General features: G+C 37.1%; 1 protein-coding gene across 3 annotated transcripts in view; it reads right to left on the bottom strand.

The window, feature by feature from the left end:
* The window catches only part of LOC106059968 (WD repeat-containing protein 49-like), a 65,894-nt gene that overhangs the window by 23,969 nt on the left and 23,944 nt on the right, over positions 1-17,981 (bottom strand). For 2 of the 3 annotated variants that reach the window (XM_056020721.1, XM_056020719.1), the window contains exons 2-6: positions 5,392-5,641; positions 3,075-3,221; positions 2,650-2,712; positions 1,505-1,730; positions 460-506 (exon numbers count right to left, since the gene is read on the bottom strand). In XM_056020721.1, the coding sequence (XP_055876696.1) occupies positions 460-506; positions 1,505-1,730; positions 2,650-2,712; positions 3,075-3,221; positions 5,392-5,641 (733 nt within the window). Of the gene's footprint in view, positions 1-459; positions 507-1,504; positions 1,731-2,649; positions 2,713-3,074; positions 3,222-5,391; positions 5,642-11,140; positions 11,933-17,981 lie in introns of those variants that run through there. The other variant, XM_056020720.1, reaches the window with a different exon arrangement.

Below are 17,981 nucleotides of genomic sequence, written 5' to 3'. Positions count from 1 at the left end.
GAGACACTCATGAGAACGTTTAGTGGTGATGAGCTGAACACAACGAAACAGATTTTATCATTTACATTTACTTTTCAAACATTCTACTCCAATACCACATTACTGACTCCAGTGATACACATGAGAGTATTACATTCTTGTAAACCTGACCTTCCCTCCTGATAAACATTTCTCCCCCCCCCCCCTTTTTTTTAGTCTTTTCTGCACAGGTAGGACTGTTCAAAATGATGACAAGATTTTTGAGGTAAGAAACAATAAAACGTGCGCTTTGGGCCACGGAGAGTATGTAGATTGAAAAAGGCAAACAGTTTTGGTGTAGCGTATGTTACGTTGTGGAGAATTTATCCTATTGGATTTGTAATGTGAATTCTCTGCGCTATACTTGTGGTCATAACAAACAGCACTAACCTACTCCTAATCGGATAGTGTCAAATAGTGAAAACAAAAACATACAATTACCTTGACATTATAATAGTAGTCGAAAGAGTAAGGTACATCTGTCATGGCTGGAGAAACAAATTCAAATTAAGCTTAACAAGTATAGGCCTACATCTAAACTCTTACACAATCAACTATTTAGTAATTTACAATTTTTATTTTTAATACACATCATTGTTTAACTGCGTTAATATCTATCAAGAGTACACCTATATTTAAAGTCATCAGTCACAGCGAGGACATGCTAAGCTAATTTGTTCTTGTTATATTATTGTATACTGCCTTCTAAGATCTTTTAGGGGAGACTAAAGTCTAAAGAGGCTTGGACGTGTGGTAATAGTTTAGATCGTTGTCCGCTATCATCTCCTGGTGTCCTGCACGAGGTCTGGGCAAGGACGGAAACATCCATTTCTAAAGGAACTACCAAATCTTTTAAATCAAATTTGAGACGTTACTGACGTTACAAAACAAATGATATTCTTCAAAATATTGAGAGTAATTAGTTTATTATATTGCTCTATACGGAGACAGGTCTAGAGACGTTACCAAACAAATGTTAGGGTGGAGACAGGTCTAGAGACGCTACCAAACAAATGATATGGTGGAGACAGGTCTAGGGACGTTACCAAACAAATGATATGGTGGAGACAGGTCTAGGGACGTTACCACACAAATAATAGGGTGGAGACAGGTCTAGAGACGTTACCAAACAAATGTTAGGGTGAAGACAGGTCTAGGGACGTTACCAAACAAATGATATGGTGGAGACAGGTCTAGGGACGTTACCAAACAAATGACATGGTGGAGACAGGTCTAGAGACGTTACCAAACAATTGATATGGTGGAGACAGGTCTAGGGACGTTACCAAACAAATGATATGGTGGAGACTGGGCTAGAGACGTTACCAAACAAATGATATGGTGGAGACAGGTCTAGAGACGTTACCAAACAAATGATATGGTGGAGACAGGTCTAGAGACGTTACCAAACAAATGATATGGTGGAGACAGGTCTAGAGACGTTACCAAACAAATGATGTGGTGGAGACAGGTCTAGAGACGTTACCAAACAAATGATACTCCTCAAAGTATTGAGACGAAGAGACATCATAGAAACGTATGTCTCGGCTGGTTGAGGCGATGGCCACCTTCTGACAGTTGGGCATGTAGACTGCGTCAGTGACCCACATTTTAAAACGCCTTTTCTGAGAACTGGGATCCACCTCGAGGTCGGCTATGCAGTAATGCTTCTCCATCACCATGTTGGGCTGCCAGACGCTCATGGCGCCCTCCTGGGAAAGAGATCAAGCAATAAATCAGCCCCCCAATAAGTCAAGGTGATCTTCACATATTGACATTGTTTCTTGACTTTATAGTGACTAGGAGTTTATTGTTATGGAGTGTGTGTGGGTGTGTCTTTCTATGGTGACAGTGGGAAGATGTTAGCGATTGGTTGTGAATGATGCAACATAGGTGGCATTGTCGTCATTGATCTAGGTTAGGAGAGGCGACTCTAGAACGTACAACTGAACAGTTTGTAATGAGTTTGATTTTGTTAAAAAATGATTTCTTAAGTCTAATACATTTATTTTATCTCATATTAACTTGATTTTGTCTATATCATAATACAAGTTGAAATTAGTATTGTTCACAAGTTATTTGAAGTTTTATTAGTTAAGATATATTAGACCTACAACGGCTTAGTTATCTACCAGCAGTTTGGTGCTATGAGTCAATGGCCGTCAATGACAGAGAGGAAGATGTTTTTTTCATGTGTGAGTGCGTGTGTCATTCTTTATTTACGTTACGTTTCGGAAATACATCTCATAGACTAAAGCGCCCAATCATAGATATACATAGATGGTCACAAGCTGAGCATTGGCAACCACAGGACACTGTCTTCAGCCTTTTACCTTCCTCTGGTTTGTTCACATTTTGCGATCAAGAACATCTCCTATGTGTGTCTTTCAAAGCCGTTGTCCGCTGACGTTCTATTTAAGTTTTCTTTTTGTCTTCTGCACCTGTCTTCAATAATGCCTTTTCTTTGGGTCTCAAATGTGTGACTCGCGGCCTTTATGAGAGCTCTCCAAAACGTTTATAGCAATGTTATTTTGTTCTTCTAAAGTATTTTTATTGTATTTTTATGTATTGTATACCACTAGATCTTTCTCCCCGAATGACTCGAATGACTTTAAGAACCGAGTTACTTACTTTACTAATAGTCACATATCGTACAGGCCCCTGCACTGCTACAACTTTAGTGGTTTGTTCTTGCTGGAGAAGGAGAATAATAAAAGTAAAATGCTGCACACATTTGTATTCACCTCTTAGTTCATTAATGTGTATTTCGTAATTAGTACAAAATATATAAATTGTATTTATTCTAATATGAATCTTTTATTTTAAAAAAGTCTAACGAAGTCAATTAACATACAAAACTTATTAAATATTTTTAGCTGTAAAATTTAAAATAAAACTAACTCTAAAATGCAATTATTTACTTCAAATTACATTCTAAAAAATCTCTATATATCTCTATGCTTCTAGAAACTCCATAATTGAATATAGAAAACAAAGAATAATATAAGTCTTATAGATACAGATATACTGTAGAGTCGTAGACCACTTTATCTTACCTTGTTGTGTACGATGTGTCGTATCTTCGGTTCCACCATAAACGGGATGTCATTCTTTTTCCGGAGATAATCATTTTCTCTGTACAGCACCAAGAGATGAGAACAAAACTCATTCCAATCCACGTAATTATCCCCCGAAGTATCTAGCTGGCACATAGAGAGCATTCATAGAATTGAAACTGATAGTATTTTGCATATATAATGAGTTATTTAAAAAAAAAACATACTAGTAATATCTGTTTAACATGACTGGTATCTATATATATAATTCTCTCCATGGCTCAACTATGCCCGACACCACCAAGTCATGGAAAGATCAATCTTTCTTTAGCGGCGTAAAAAAGAGGGGGGGGGGGGAGAATAAGTTATCTTCTTGGTATTCACCCGTCACTAAATACAGGGCCGGACTTAACCATTGTTGGTCTTTATGCGAAACGGATAGTTCAGGGCCCAGTTTGGGTAGGGATACAAATAATAGGTGAAAATTAAGAGTTTGTATTAGAAAATAAATTCGTCTTTGCATTTTATTCATTCTTTACTATGTACAGAATTACTTTAGGAGCCTTGCGTGTAGCCAAGTCATACAGTATATAATACAAATTTATGTTCCCTACATAGATCACGCTCAATAGCAAGAATTACCAAATGTTTCAAACTATCTTCAAGAATTGTTGACCTCAAGTAATTCTTCATTAGTTTGAGGCGCGAGAAGCTTCTTTCACCAGATTCCACAATTACGGGTATTGTATAATGCCGTTTTTTTTTATCGCGCGTAGGATTGGCGTTTTCCATTTTGAATGACACCCCAAAATGAAAATGTTGTCTATATTTCAGAAGATTTTTATGAGTTTTCAACAGATTTAAATAATTTCCGATTTCCAGGACTTTTTCGTATATTTTGCAATCTCAGATTTCCATGAGCTCCTGGTAATTCAGTGGGCCGCGGAAAATCTGTTATAAGTTATAAAATGGTTTAATTTAATCATTTACAACTATGATTAGCGTGGGGCCTATGAAAGTGCGAGGCCCACTGCGGTCGCATAGGTTGCAGTGGCCTAAGGCCGGCCCTGCAAAATAGCGGCGTATGCTACTTCGCGGGTCGACTAGTTTTTTTATTTGTGGTCAATATGTTTCGAGAGATTTTTAGGTGAACAGCATTTGCCGAACAATATTTTACCCTCCTTCTCAATAGTTCTCTTATACCTGTTAGAGCTTACATACATCCTCGAACCCAGTTACTACCACTGATCATCCTAACGCTCTATTACTTAACCAAAATAGTTACACATTTGAGAGCTATCACAGTGATATGTTTATCGTTTTACATGTTTCGGATTTTCCATAAGAATTGAAGATAATTACAATCTGGTATAAACCAACCGTAGAAGGCTGGGAAAATTGCGACGAGCAAGGTTCGAAACCGGACCCATAGAGACAAAAGTCCAGGCCACATACAAACAACCACGCAGTCATCCATGTGACATCTAGTGGGATGCGTGGTCGAGAGGCTAAGCACGCTTAAACTTGGCTTGGCTTGGCTATGAAGGAGGGCTCGATATTCAACACCCGACTCGAGCAAAGTTGTATTTACTGAGCGCCTAAAGGCAGCACTGAAAAACCTCCCAGATACCAACAAATGAGATTGCTATAAGCATGAAAGTAGAGCTATATAAAAGATATATATATATATATATTGTTTTAAACTTGTTCCTCCCGACTGACCATTTTTCCCCACTTGAGAACTTTTTGAATTTTGTTTATGTTTGGAGGGGAAACTGAGCTGAGCGAGTGTGTTGATGTGTAAAGTAACTGGAGTGATGATCGCGATTTTTCAACGGAGGATGTTTTTCTTGAATCGGTTTTTGTGAATAGTTGCATGTAGCCTACATTTGATTAGGAGAACTGTGAAATTATTTCGATTACTTGGATTATTGACTGTTCATAGTGGATTGTGTTTCTGCAACCAGAGGGATATCGGCGACCTGACAATCGGTGAGTTCACTTTCTTTAGTCTACTCCAAAGTCACAACAATATATATCTATATATAACGAATACAGTCTCTGCATTGAATGTGTTGAAAGTCCCCATAGTGTTTGTTTTATTCAATGTTGAAATATTTTCATTTTTTTAATCAGTTTAAAATGTAAGAAATTATTTATTTGAAAAGTATTTTTGTATATATAATTATATCAATTAATAAGACTATGATAACAAAGGCCAAACTAGTCAGTTACTTTTTTACGCTCGTATGCTCCAAGACGATATTTCTATAACACAAAGCATTTTGATGGTAGATTGAATACACATCTTGTGTACCTTCATAAATAATTTCTCCAGATATTCGTCATATTCCGCTGTGCCAAGTATTTTAAATATTGTGTCCTTGAATTCTTGGAGATTCATGCAACCCGGTGACCTCTTTTGCACCTTCGCTGGGAAGTAACCCGTACCTTCCTGGACCAGGATGTCCTCTGGGTTGTGGGTGGTGAAGGCATACATCAGCTGCTCCAGGTGCTGTAGTTTGATGTGCTCCTCCAACCGGACATTCTGTTGACTCGGTTCACCACTAGAGTTTGAGAAAAAAACACAACTTCAAACAACTTTTGTGTAGCCATGGAAGACTAGTCTTGGGTGTAATAGTAATTTCTTTGGACTTTATTTTACGAAAATTTCAGAACAATATAAGTATGATTAGTTGCTCAGATGTCTTACTGTAGCAACTTGCAATATTTCAAAAAAAAAAAAATTTAAAAATACTTTTTAAAAAACAAAGCTTTTACTAACTATATTGTATCAATTAGTACGCATCAGTCGTGTAACTATGGGTACTATCGACATAGACATAATAACTCTGTCAGATTAGAAATATTTGTGCCAATTGTTTTTGTTTAGCTTTAAGATTTCACGATACACTATGATCCTATCACGTGTCTGGACCAGTTGTGAAAGAGGGAGGTAAGAATATGGTATCTTGGTGAATGTTTACATGATTGTTTTTTTTTTTTAATTCATAAAAAATACTTCTTAGGGCTTAAGTCCTCGGGGGGACTGACTCAACTTATACCAACACATCTGTTTAGTACGATTTCTTTCCCTTGTTTAATATATCAAACAAAATAATTTATTACCAATAGTTAATTAACTAATTAGGGTTTTTTTTTCTTGTGTTTTCGGGGGAAAAAAATAATTGTGCAAAATTTCAACTTGATCCGAGATTCGGTGTGGGAGAAATAACGTGTACAAACTTTTGACCCTACAGACAGAGTGAGTTGAAATAAACTTTCAAATATGGAAAGGTTCGGAAAATGAAGCTAAATACATGGTCAACTAGAAAGTCTAGACGTACCAAGGGGAACAAAGAAGCGTTGTATTTATTGTTGTTGTTGCCACTGGTGCTGCTGTTGCTTCTGCTGTTGTTAATAGGTGTTGTTGTTTCGGATGATGTTGATGTTACTGCTGCTGTTATAGTTGTTTTGTAGTTGTTGTTGTTGGTTCTGTTGATATTGTTGCTTGCACTGATGTTATAGCTTTTGTTGTTGATATTGCTGTTGCAGTTAATGTTGTTGCTAGTGTTGTTATACTTATTTTTTTTTGTTCTTGTTTTATATTGTTGTTGTTATCACTGCTGTTGCTATCGTTATTGCTATTTTCTACTAAATAAATCGAAAAGAAATGAGTCCCGTTTCACTTGCAGTTTGTGTCTTATGTACCTACTAACAATCAAACATTTTAATAAGCCATACAGGTAACAGATTGTATGTATGAGATACAAAATTAAACTGTGGTGGCCCTAACTTGAAACAAACACAAACATAGCAACTACAGACACAATCGATTCGCGATGGCATGAATGTCTCTTATTATTCTTGTACAGCTGAATGTCCATGTCGTTACTTTCAACTTTTTAACTAATTATGAACCATTATTGATGTTTGTAGTTAAGGCTTCGGCGTTATCGCATCAACAATTGGCCAACACACCTGCAAGGCAGGAATCGATCAAAAGAAGAGAAGGAAAAAAAATAACAGTACTCTACGATACTGAACAACTTCCTTCAGATAAAGACACAACTTATGAAACAAGCAACCATTAGCACAAGAGGCATTCGTTGTGTTAGCTAAAGCGTGGACTTAATGTAAAAAAAAAGTTGTAGAATCTGGTCACGGTGCCATAATAAGAGAATGAGTAGTTGTTTTAGGGACAATGTCCACACATTGACATTCTGTGGCGTAGAAACGAGGGATGTTAAGAATGTTGGTCGTTCGAAATGAGACTTTGAGTCTTTGAAGCAGGCTTATTCGATTTCCCAAATAAAAAACTCTAAAAACATTTAAAAGATATAGAGTAAATATAACGGAGGTTTAAACAAGTAAGAAATTGGAAATGAATATCCTGGTACCGTTTCATGCATAACGACTTCTATTTGATGTTGAGAATACAAAACAACATTGGACCATACTATACATGTAATAACAACGGCATAGTTATTGCTAGACACAATGTTTAGAATTTAGAATCTACAGTACTGTTTTTTAGCGGCCCCCGAAAGAGGAAAAGACGCTATTAGTTTTGTGTGAAATGTCTGTCCGTCTGTCCCGTTTAGATCTCGTAAACTAGAAACGATAGTGAAAATACAACATCATAATATTTTAGACCATTTAAAGTTCTGATGCAACAGCTACTTTTTTCTTTTCTGAAAGTAAAAAATCTAATTTTTTAAATCACTTTTGCAAGCAGTTTGTTCATAACTATACACCACTTTTACAATTATTAACTATTAATAGTAACAAAGACGAGAGGCTCCTTAGTAGGGGGAGGGAAATCCACCATATTTGTAACACATTCATACAAACGGTTTTAGATTGTTGTCAAAAAAAAATTTTTTTTACATTTGTATTGTTAAGTAAGTTCTGTTATACTTATTACTACATTTACCAAAAAAAAAATGTTTACTTTTTTTTTAAGACAAAAAATCTATTTAGTATGCATATAAGTTGGACATAATTTAAAACAACAATTAATAAGTAGTTTTTCATATTATCGCGTGAATTGTATCGGTGTGCAGGTGGAATAAATCACTGAACTAAAGGAATTTTTAAATATTTTTTTTACGGAAATGTTTTTTTTTTTATCTTGAGGAATAAAAGATGGTCCCTTTACAAAACAATTAGATCAATTAGATATTCATTATAAGACATTAGTTAGGCCAGGTTCACATCTAACTTCACATTCACTTTCACCTATCCTTTGGTCTGTGGACCGCTGGGGTACAACACAAGATCCGTCAACCTTCTTTCTCCATTCTTCTCTGTCATTTGTCTTTGATAGAATTTCATTCTGATGTTCTTTCTGAAAACATTGAAACCTGCCTTTTTCTATCTATCTATCTATCTATCTATCTATCTATCTATCTATCTATCTATCTATCTATCTATCTATCTATCTATCTATCTATCTATCTATCTATCTAATCTATATATCTATCTATCTATCTATCTATCTATCTATCTATCTATCTATCTATCTATCTATCTGTCTGTCTGTCTGTCTGTCTGTCTGTCTGTCTGTCTGTCTGTCTGTCTGTCTGTCTATCTATCTTAGGACTTTTAAAAAATTCCAAGTGCTGAATTAACTTTCCTTTTCCTACACCTAATATGACAAAAGCTTAAAAAGTGAATTGGGCACGCCTGGCTTATCTTTACCCGATCTGAAGTGACTCTAAAAGTCATTGATTTTTATGTTCCATTCCATTAGTTAGTACATTTAATGAGATTTGTGTTGTTGATTTAAGCTGTCACATGACTATAGCTTGTTCTGTTCCAGCTATATTAGCTCTAAGGAAGCTAATGATAGAGATAGCACAGAGAATTCATTCTTTATCGCTGGGTGCTTTTTTTTCTCTTTAGGTCCTATTTACTTTCTGCTTTTGAGACTCTTTCTGTCTCTTTTTCTTATCTCTCTTTTTCTTTCTCTCTGTCTGTCTCTCTTTTCTCTCTCTTTTTCCTTCACTTTCTCTTTCTCTTTTCCATCTATCCCTCTATTTCCCTCTGTTCTTTTTCTTTCTCTTTGCATATCTTTCTCATTCTCTCTCTCTCTCTTGCTCTCTCCGTCTCTCTTGTCTACATCGGACCAATTACCACCCTTTAGTATCGACTTGTGTAATACCTATAGAGCATTTCTTCAGCTGATGTATTGACTTAATAGGAAATCGAATACAACCTGTGTACACACGATCAGGTCTCTGGAAATGGAATGCAATCTGTGTACACACGATCAGGTCTCAGTGGCTATCATACTATTTACATGGCTAATACATTTACTGTAGACCACAATCATCAATCAATACAGAAAGTTCAGTTTCAGCAGCGTTCCTTCAAATAATGGTCATTTTGTTTTAAACTTTCTGTTGAATGTTATAAAGCAACATTAAGAAGTGAATGGACATGCTTATATAACAGATATAGGCTGGGATGTTGGAAAGATAATGCTATTATAACATTTATACTTTTGGCATTTTTATGTGTACATTTATATTTTATTTATTCTGCTGCCATCGTCTACTCTTCCTTGCGCCACAAAGCAAATAGCTGCAAATGTACAGGTATGAACCCAAGTTATAAAAAGCATTCAATTCTACAACTGTTATAAAGGTGTTTGGTGGTGGACACGTCTTGGTTTTTTTCAGAGCTTAAATCTAGTTACCCAATATCCGATTGTATGCCGGGATTCTAGGACCTGATTTAGACTTAGACAGGTCTTAAGCTATTTGAGATATGGGACCTTTTTATGAACATAATGCATTTAATTTCTTTTCTCTTCAGAACAATTTTTGGGGCCTCCTAACAAGTTGGGGCCCTGAGCTATGTTGCCTATTGGTAAAATCCAGCCTTGAATTGTAGTACTACTGCTGGGTTAGGAGACTCCTCTGACTGGAATAAAGTAATTGCATTGTCCAAGTTGAAATAATACAACGAGAGAACACACACTGTACTCAAAACATTTTACAATTTAAATTTGAAAATTCACAATAGTAGACTTAGTATAAAGCTTGAGACTTGTTAGACTGACTCAATGAACTGAAACAAGCACGTCCATTTTATTTATAGTTTTCCAAAAACCCAGTTTCAAAAGTTTTGCCGAATGTTTCGGGTAGCGGAAACGAAAGGTATTGTGGGTTTTGTTGTTGTTGTGTTTTTTCACTAATAATCTCCCCTAAATCATGTATTCTTTGGTATAGAAACCCGAAGTGTTTGAAGCCAATAGGTCAACAAAAAATATTCTGTAAATATGTCTCTGGCAACGTTGATGCGTACAGCACGTGACGAAAACCATGTCATCACTTATGTCGTCCTGATCAGAGTGATGCAAGAGAAAAGGTGAACGATTTACATAACACTTTCAACTTGTTAGAATATTTATTTTTGTTAAGATTATTCTTAACAATGCTTTCAGACCCAAGGTTTCTCTAGCACAGTGTTTCCCAAACTGTGTTCCGCGGAACCCTAGTGTTCAGCGAGACCCTAATAAGTGTTCCACGAAGTACGGGTATAATTAACTAGTAAGCCATCCGTGAATTAATCTCTCTTAAACAATAAGCAAAGTGTTCCAGTTAACTACTTAGAATCTGCGAAATGTTCCGTTAAGGAACAAGTCGAGGGAACGCTGCTCTAGCGGAATGCTCACTCTAGAAATAAGTGAAATGAAACTCTGTTACAGGATCGCAGTTTCACCTTTTGTTTCTATTTGCTCACTAGTTTGGCTAGTTCCAGACAGGAATATTATAAGGAAGTAGATTATAGATGGCCGAGAAGGCTCAACTAAATATGTTTCGAATGATCAAACACTAGATCTCTCTATGAAGATAGACATCTTAGAAAGAACACTATTTTTTATAGTGGCAAGTGAGAAATCTTCACAAAAATATTCAGCAGTTTTTTTTTCTACAAACTCAGGAGTGCCAAAAAGAAATAGTGAATAAAATAATAGAAACATTTTGTGATTTGAACCGTTTTTAGCTTTATCTGTTTGGTCTCTAATTTGTGTTTAGAACAAGAAACGTGGTTACCTTTCAAACGAATCCTCAAAGTGGACGTTGACTTCCTCCTGGTCACTTCCTTCCTCAGTATCCACAACTGAATCACCGTCATCATCCACAGGAGAAGGGGAGGCCAGAGAAGACTTGGGAACAGCCGACATTTTGGGGAGAGGGGGGGGGGAGAGGGAGAAGTAACTTTACCCCATCACTAAATCGCGTGGTATTGTCTCCGCTATAACTTTATATAACATCATTATAATAACGAACTTTATTCCAGCAAGAACTATAACCAGGTAATATCACAGCAGTTGTTACTTCCGTAATAACATGAACACGCCACTTCAGTATTACAAAGTGACACACATTACAGACCTAGAGAGAAATGCGGTGGTTGTTTTATATTCCAGACAAGGCTTATTTTTTATCTTGTGTCTTGTTTAACTTTCTGTGTGCAATCTGTGCCTTATATCACAACCTTTAGCTCAAGAACTAATGATCCTTTGATCTAAGTAACAAAATTGATAAATACATTTAGCATAAGAAAACGCCACATTAGACACAACAATCTGTGTTATTCAAACCTCTAGAAAACTATAAAAATGCACTTTTATAAACATGTCATATCTATGTTTATTAACGAGCACTTGTAGATCCATATAAATGCACTTCTCTAGGCATGTACGCCTATAAACACGCTCAACTCCAAAGCAAATAGACAAAATCGAGACTTAAAAGACCAAGGGAGAAAACTCCTCTATTTGCCTTCACTTGAATGACTGGCAGACAGCCAGAAGCACAATTTAGCGCCAAAATCACCCTCTCTCTCCTTCCTGGATCACTTGGACTGGCCATCTACCAACAAGGGCAATAACTGTTATTTTTTTGTTTCGTTGACACAATGCACTTTTTTTTTCTGTGTCTCTGTTGCATAGTGGGATAGGGAGAGAGAGGGTTGGGGTACGTTAGGTTTCTCAACGTCTGATCCCTGGAATAACAGGTGGATTGAGGTGTAGATCTAGTTCAAAGGTACAAGTGGATTTAGGTGTCTAACATTATAGAGTGGGATAAAATGTCTTCTAGATCTATACTTCACTTGTTGATTATATCTGATATGACACAGGCCAGAGACACCCAGAAGTGTTCAATTTATTATTACTATTCCTCTATTAGCAGCTATTCAGATTACAAATGCTTCATCGGGTTAAAAAAAAACTGGAACCTGGGTGGATACAAAAACTAAAAAATGGCTCTAAATATTTTTTCAAGACATTAGAAAGTTTATGTATATCTTTAAGAAAATAATTACTTGCTAATTGGCCACAAAAGAAAAGCTCAGGTTCGACCGTTATAGTCATTTAAATCAGTGATGCCAACTGCCAAACCTAATTTGACCTGCGGGCACTAGCGGATCCAGAACTTTGGAGTGGGGGGGGGGCGATTTTTTTCCAAACCCTAACCCTAACGCCGAGTAAATCCTAACCCTATGCATAAACGTGCGTACAGCATATATATATATAGATATGAGAATAAAATAGAGCAGTGTTTCTCAACCTTCGGCGAAAAAATAAAAAAGACATGTTGAGGCCTTTCTCTTGCAAGCTTAGGAGTCTGGGGGAGAGCAAAAAGCGTTTTCTTGCATTCTTCACTGCATAAGCACATTCTCCCTACATCTACAGCTCATTATTTATCAGTGGGGTTTGGGGCTATGTCCCCACGCAAAAAGCGTTTTCTTGCATTTTTCACTGCAGAAACGCATCCTTCTGACATCTACAGCTCATTATTTATCAATGGGGCCCCGACGCCAAAAGCGTTTTCTTGCATTCTTCACTGAAGAAACGCATTCTCTTGACATTTATAGCTCATTATTTATCAGTGAGGTTCTGGGCGTAGCCCCGACGCAAAAAGTATTTTCTTGCATTCTTCACTGCATAAACACATTCTCCCTACATCTACAGCTCATTATTTATCAGTGGTGTTCGGGGCTAAGCCCCGACGCCAAAAGCGTTTTCTTGCATTCTTCACTGCAGAAACGCATTCTCCTAACATTTATAGCTCATTATTCATCAGAGGGGTTCGGGTCGAAGCCCAATCACGAAAAGCGTTTTCTTGCATTCTTCACTGTAGAAACGCATTCTCCTGACCTATAGCTCATTATTCATCCTATTATAAAGGACCTTTTGAATAATGTTGAAAAATATTCTAATATAAATTTTTACGCCCTTAATACATTGCAAATGAAACCGATTTGTTCCTTGAAAAGATAAGATACGCCACATATTTAGATTAAGGCTTTGAGGATCGCCGCCGAAAAAAAATTATTCGATAAATAATATTCAATAAAATACAAGTATACATTGTGAGTTATAGTCCAAAACTTATTTAACTAGAAAAATATCAGATTGAGTAAAGGTTGGGAAAAGGCGACTAGGAAAAAAATTATTTGGGTTTAGAACTCATCTCAATCGTGACTCTTAAACTGAAAAATTTCGTTTGAATTAAAACTTTTCCAAAGCAAAGTCTTTCTTAAAATAATTAAGAAAAATTCATGTGAAATTACATAAACTCTGTCTGGAAAGGGGAGGGGGCGATAAAGTGAAAATGATTAATCCTCACTCCTTTTTATAATTTCTGCTAATGATTGCATTTGGCATTGAAGAATAGGGTTGGGGTGAATCGATATAAGAATTTAATTTTATAGCATGTATAAATTATATTAGTAACAGATTTTTTTTTTTATTTTGCAATTTCTTAACTATAATACGAAAAGAAAAAGTATTGGTTTGTCCCATGGGGGGAAGGTGATTGCATATATCGCCCCTCCCACCTGGTACAACCCTTTTTCATTTTATATTTATCAATGATAAAAATTGAGATTAGAGTGTGGTGCGATATAATATACAATGGGTTCACGTAGTTTATATTATATACATATTCAACTAATATTGTTCACATACAATGATTTCTCCATAAAAATAGGACCGCTCCCCCACTCAGAGGGCTAGAGTGGGTAGGGCAGTACATGCAATAGCCCCCCCCCCCCCACCCGACCGAATCGGCAAAAATACCTAAAAGGAGAGAGACATAATATAAAATTTATATATTAATTCAACAAATTTTGTTCACAAACTATGATTTCTCCGAAAAGTAGGACCGCCCCCCCCCCACTCAAAGGATTTAGGTGGGAAGGGCAGTAGAGGTATTCGATCCCCACCACATCGGCCAAGAGGGGAACGACATAATATACAGATCGGTTAAAATACCAACAACAAGTTTTAATCATATAGATATTCAATTGATTCTGTTAGCAAGCTGTGATTTCTACATGTAAATTAGACCGCCCCCCCCAACTCGAAAGTTTAGGGGGGGGCGGAATTGATGCCATCGCCCCTCCCGACCCCACCATGTCGACCAACATACTAGAGAGGGGGGCGAAATAATCTAAAAATAGGTTTAAATATAAATAATTAGTAAATATTATTAAAATAAGTAATAAATTCGTATACAAATTGTGTGAATTCTATACTAAAATTCGTCCGCCCACCCTTTCGAGGGGGGGGGGGGGTCGGCCGAGTGGGGAGGGGGGGGCGATCGCCCCTACCGCCCCCCCCCCCCTCGATCCGTCAGTTCCTGCGGGCCATTTTAATTTCTGACACTCGTGTCGCGGGCCACATGAACGAAAAGGTACAAAAAAGTAATGAATTTTTTACCTGAATTTGAACCTATTGCATTAGAAACACGTGGATCTACTCACATTAAGGAATTGGATATATGAAGTGTTGTTTTTTTTCACGCCTCAGAAAATGGCTTAATTTCTCTACTTAAAATATGAGCAACATTGTAGATAGCTTTACCAACGACTCATTTTCTTGTCTCTTTTTGCTAAATATTACCATTGATCCTTCAATCTCTAATCGTAGTCTAACAAACTTTTATTCGCGGCTCAAACCAAGAATGCCGTCATTTTTGTTTCATAATGACGTTTAATGTTGCTATTTTAAAAAAAAGCCACACTTTATTTACAAATTAAATATGTTGGCTTATTATCATGCTCTACAAAAAAGTTAAGTTCCGATCATCCCGGGTATGCTGTTCTGCCTCACCGTGGCACCTGGGTGGAAACGGCTACTTGAGGGGGTAGCTAGGCTAAATGAATAGCGAAACATAACTCCCGTGGTGATGCCCACGGGTAGACGAGAGTCAACCTCTTGCACGGGCGGTGTTGTAAAAAAGTCCCCACAAACACGTCCCACATCCATGCGCTGTTCCTCAAAGTGACCGTTACATAAATGGCGGGTCCCGCACAGTTAGCTTGGTACAACGAAGGAAAATGGCGGAGGCTCCCGGTGGCCTCGGCCTTCGGCCATGTGCAGCCAAGCATGCGTCGGGGGCCAAAGGCATTGGAAACAGCAATGCTTTACATAGGCATTGACTCGGGTCTCTCTGAAACAGAACTGTGTTCTCACAGGTTTTTTTTTTTTACTGTCTGGCGTCCAAACAGGTTTTTTTTCAAACTTAGGGCTCGAAGAGCCTTCGGCTCAGCCCTTGGACATCAACAAGTTCCGATCATTGTTTTTGGTAGATTCCCATTCCATAAACACACTAATGTTATAGGTCTCCACGGCAATCAATAAAAGAAAAATTGAGAGCCCTAACATAGGTAAAAGAATCAATCTTTTTGGAGGCGGGGGGGGGGGGGGGTTGGTCTACATTTTCTGCCAATATTTCGGCGGGCTGGATGGAACCACGTCGCGGGCCCGATCTGGCCCTCGGGCCGTATTTTGGGCATCACTCATTTAAATTATAATCTTCTAAAAATTAAATTTTGTCTGAAGGTCTAGCCAGTCTATATCTGGAACACACATACGTCAGCGGGTATCCCCGTATGACTTAATTAAGAGTGAAATAATTCAATAGGCGTTCACAAACATTGTGTGCACCGTCTTCAAAGTCTGGATCCAGAGGTCTAGCAGTAGACTTGTAGAGACTCTGAGTAGACTTATTCTTTCGCTTGTTTTTTTTTTTTCGGTGATGGGGGGGGGGGGGAGTAAAAAAAAGGCTCCTTTTTAAAATGACCTTACATAAAGTAGTCAGCTTCATAAAGGAGGAATAGTCTTTACATATATATATATTAATGTCATTTGTGTCCTAGATATAAATAATTACAATGCACATTTAACTGTTTCTACAAATCTCCAAAATTTGAAGATCTATAAAAAAAAAAGTCATTTATGGTTGGTATTTTTTTTGTATTTCTATCTTTCTTACATCTGTCAAAATCAAACTCTTCTTTCACGCACACACACACACACACACTCATCTCATTGGCCTCCTTCAGTAGCAGAACGACTATGGTTCATCTCGAACACACACACACACACACACACTCATCTCATTGGCCTCCTTCAGTAGCAGAACGACTATGGTTCATCTCGAACACACACACACACACACATACTCATCTCATTGGCCTCCTTCAGTAGCAGAACGACTATGGTTCATCTCGAACACACACATTAAAATATGTTTTCTGTGTTTCCCTTTTACTCAGGGGCGGACTGGCTATATGGGCATTCGGGCAAATGCCCTGTGGACCGGTACCCTAATCGACCGTTAGGGTCACCTGAAGGGTCTCATGAATGCCACTATATAAGGCATTAAATTGTAAAAAAGTGTTATAATATTCTCTTATAAAAAGCCTTCTGAGCGTGATGTTTTAAAAAGAAACCTTTTACAGACTCTACGGTGTAACGCTAATTTAATCTAATACATTTTACGAAATAATGTAATAGTCTACATCCGTAGACAGTGCTACTAGTAGGCTTCATCCTTTTAGGGCCCACACTTTAAGCGATTAAAAAGCAACATAAGGCCTACAATATTTTTTAAAAAATATCATTGTATCATGCGTTCAGTTATCAATACATTATCAAACTTAACAGAATGATTTTTTAGGACAGGTAGACCTAGAAATGGATGTCAATCATATAATATACGATTTGTGGGCCGAATGTATAGAAATGCCTAGGCCGATTTTAACACCCAGTCCGCCCCTGCTTTTACTTCTGGACAAAGTTGTCAAATATAAAAATTTTATTTTTATATTAACTCGTTAACTCCTAATTGACGATACCAACGTCGATTTCAACCCAATTAACTAATTAGATTTTTTGGATTAATAAACTTTAATTTGTGTTGTGTACAAAGAGCATGCATTCTCCTTTAATTCGATGCCAAATAAAAACATTTTCTGAGAACAAACAAAAAAGTTAGTGAAGTTCAATCAGAACATGAGAGTGAAATACAAAGGAGAAAAATGAATAATAATATCGGAACGATGAGAAATAATTCAGGAGAGAAAGAGTTAATACATTTCAGTACAAATACTTCGTTAATGTAATAGAAGATAGGGGCCCAAATTCCAAAGGTAAACATTGACATCTAGGTCGTTAGTAAACTTTAGTTAACATGAGGTTGTCATCCCTGCACCACTATCGTGGCAGATACGCCCCTCTTCCCCTTCCCCTTGTATGATCTCGACATATGCTGTTATATTCGTCACGCCTTTTATTTGGCCAATAAAAGAAAAATCAATATAAAATCAATAACGTTCATATGAGTGAAAAAAATATTAATTTTAATAGCGAATGCTAGAGGGTTTTTTTCTGTGCTATTACGAGACAGTGAATAGAAGGGATTATTGTATTTTATTGTGTTACTATGAACTGGAGAAAGCTGGAGCTTTCAGACACTAGGGTATTATGGGCTGAATGGCTCGCATTCACGTGGGAGATCCATAGAAATCTAATAGAGTAGATCAAGAGTTGTGTGCTCTTTAAGCCTTAGCACCTACACCATTATACAGTCAATAAGA

Source organism: Biomphalaria glabrata, chromosome 2 (genome assembly GCF_947242115.1).
Source record: "Biomphalaria glabrata chromosome 2, xgBioGlab47.1, whole genome shotgun sequence".
NCBI classification, from domain to species: Eukaryota; Metazoa; Mollusca; class Gastropoda; family Planorbidae; genus Biomphalaria; species Biomphalaria glabrata.
Note: the sequence above shows the minus strand (reverse complement) of the source record. Positions and strands in the feature narration are given on the sequence as shown.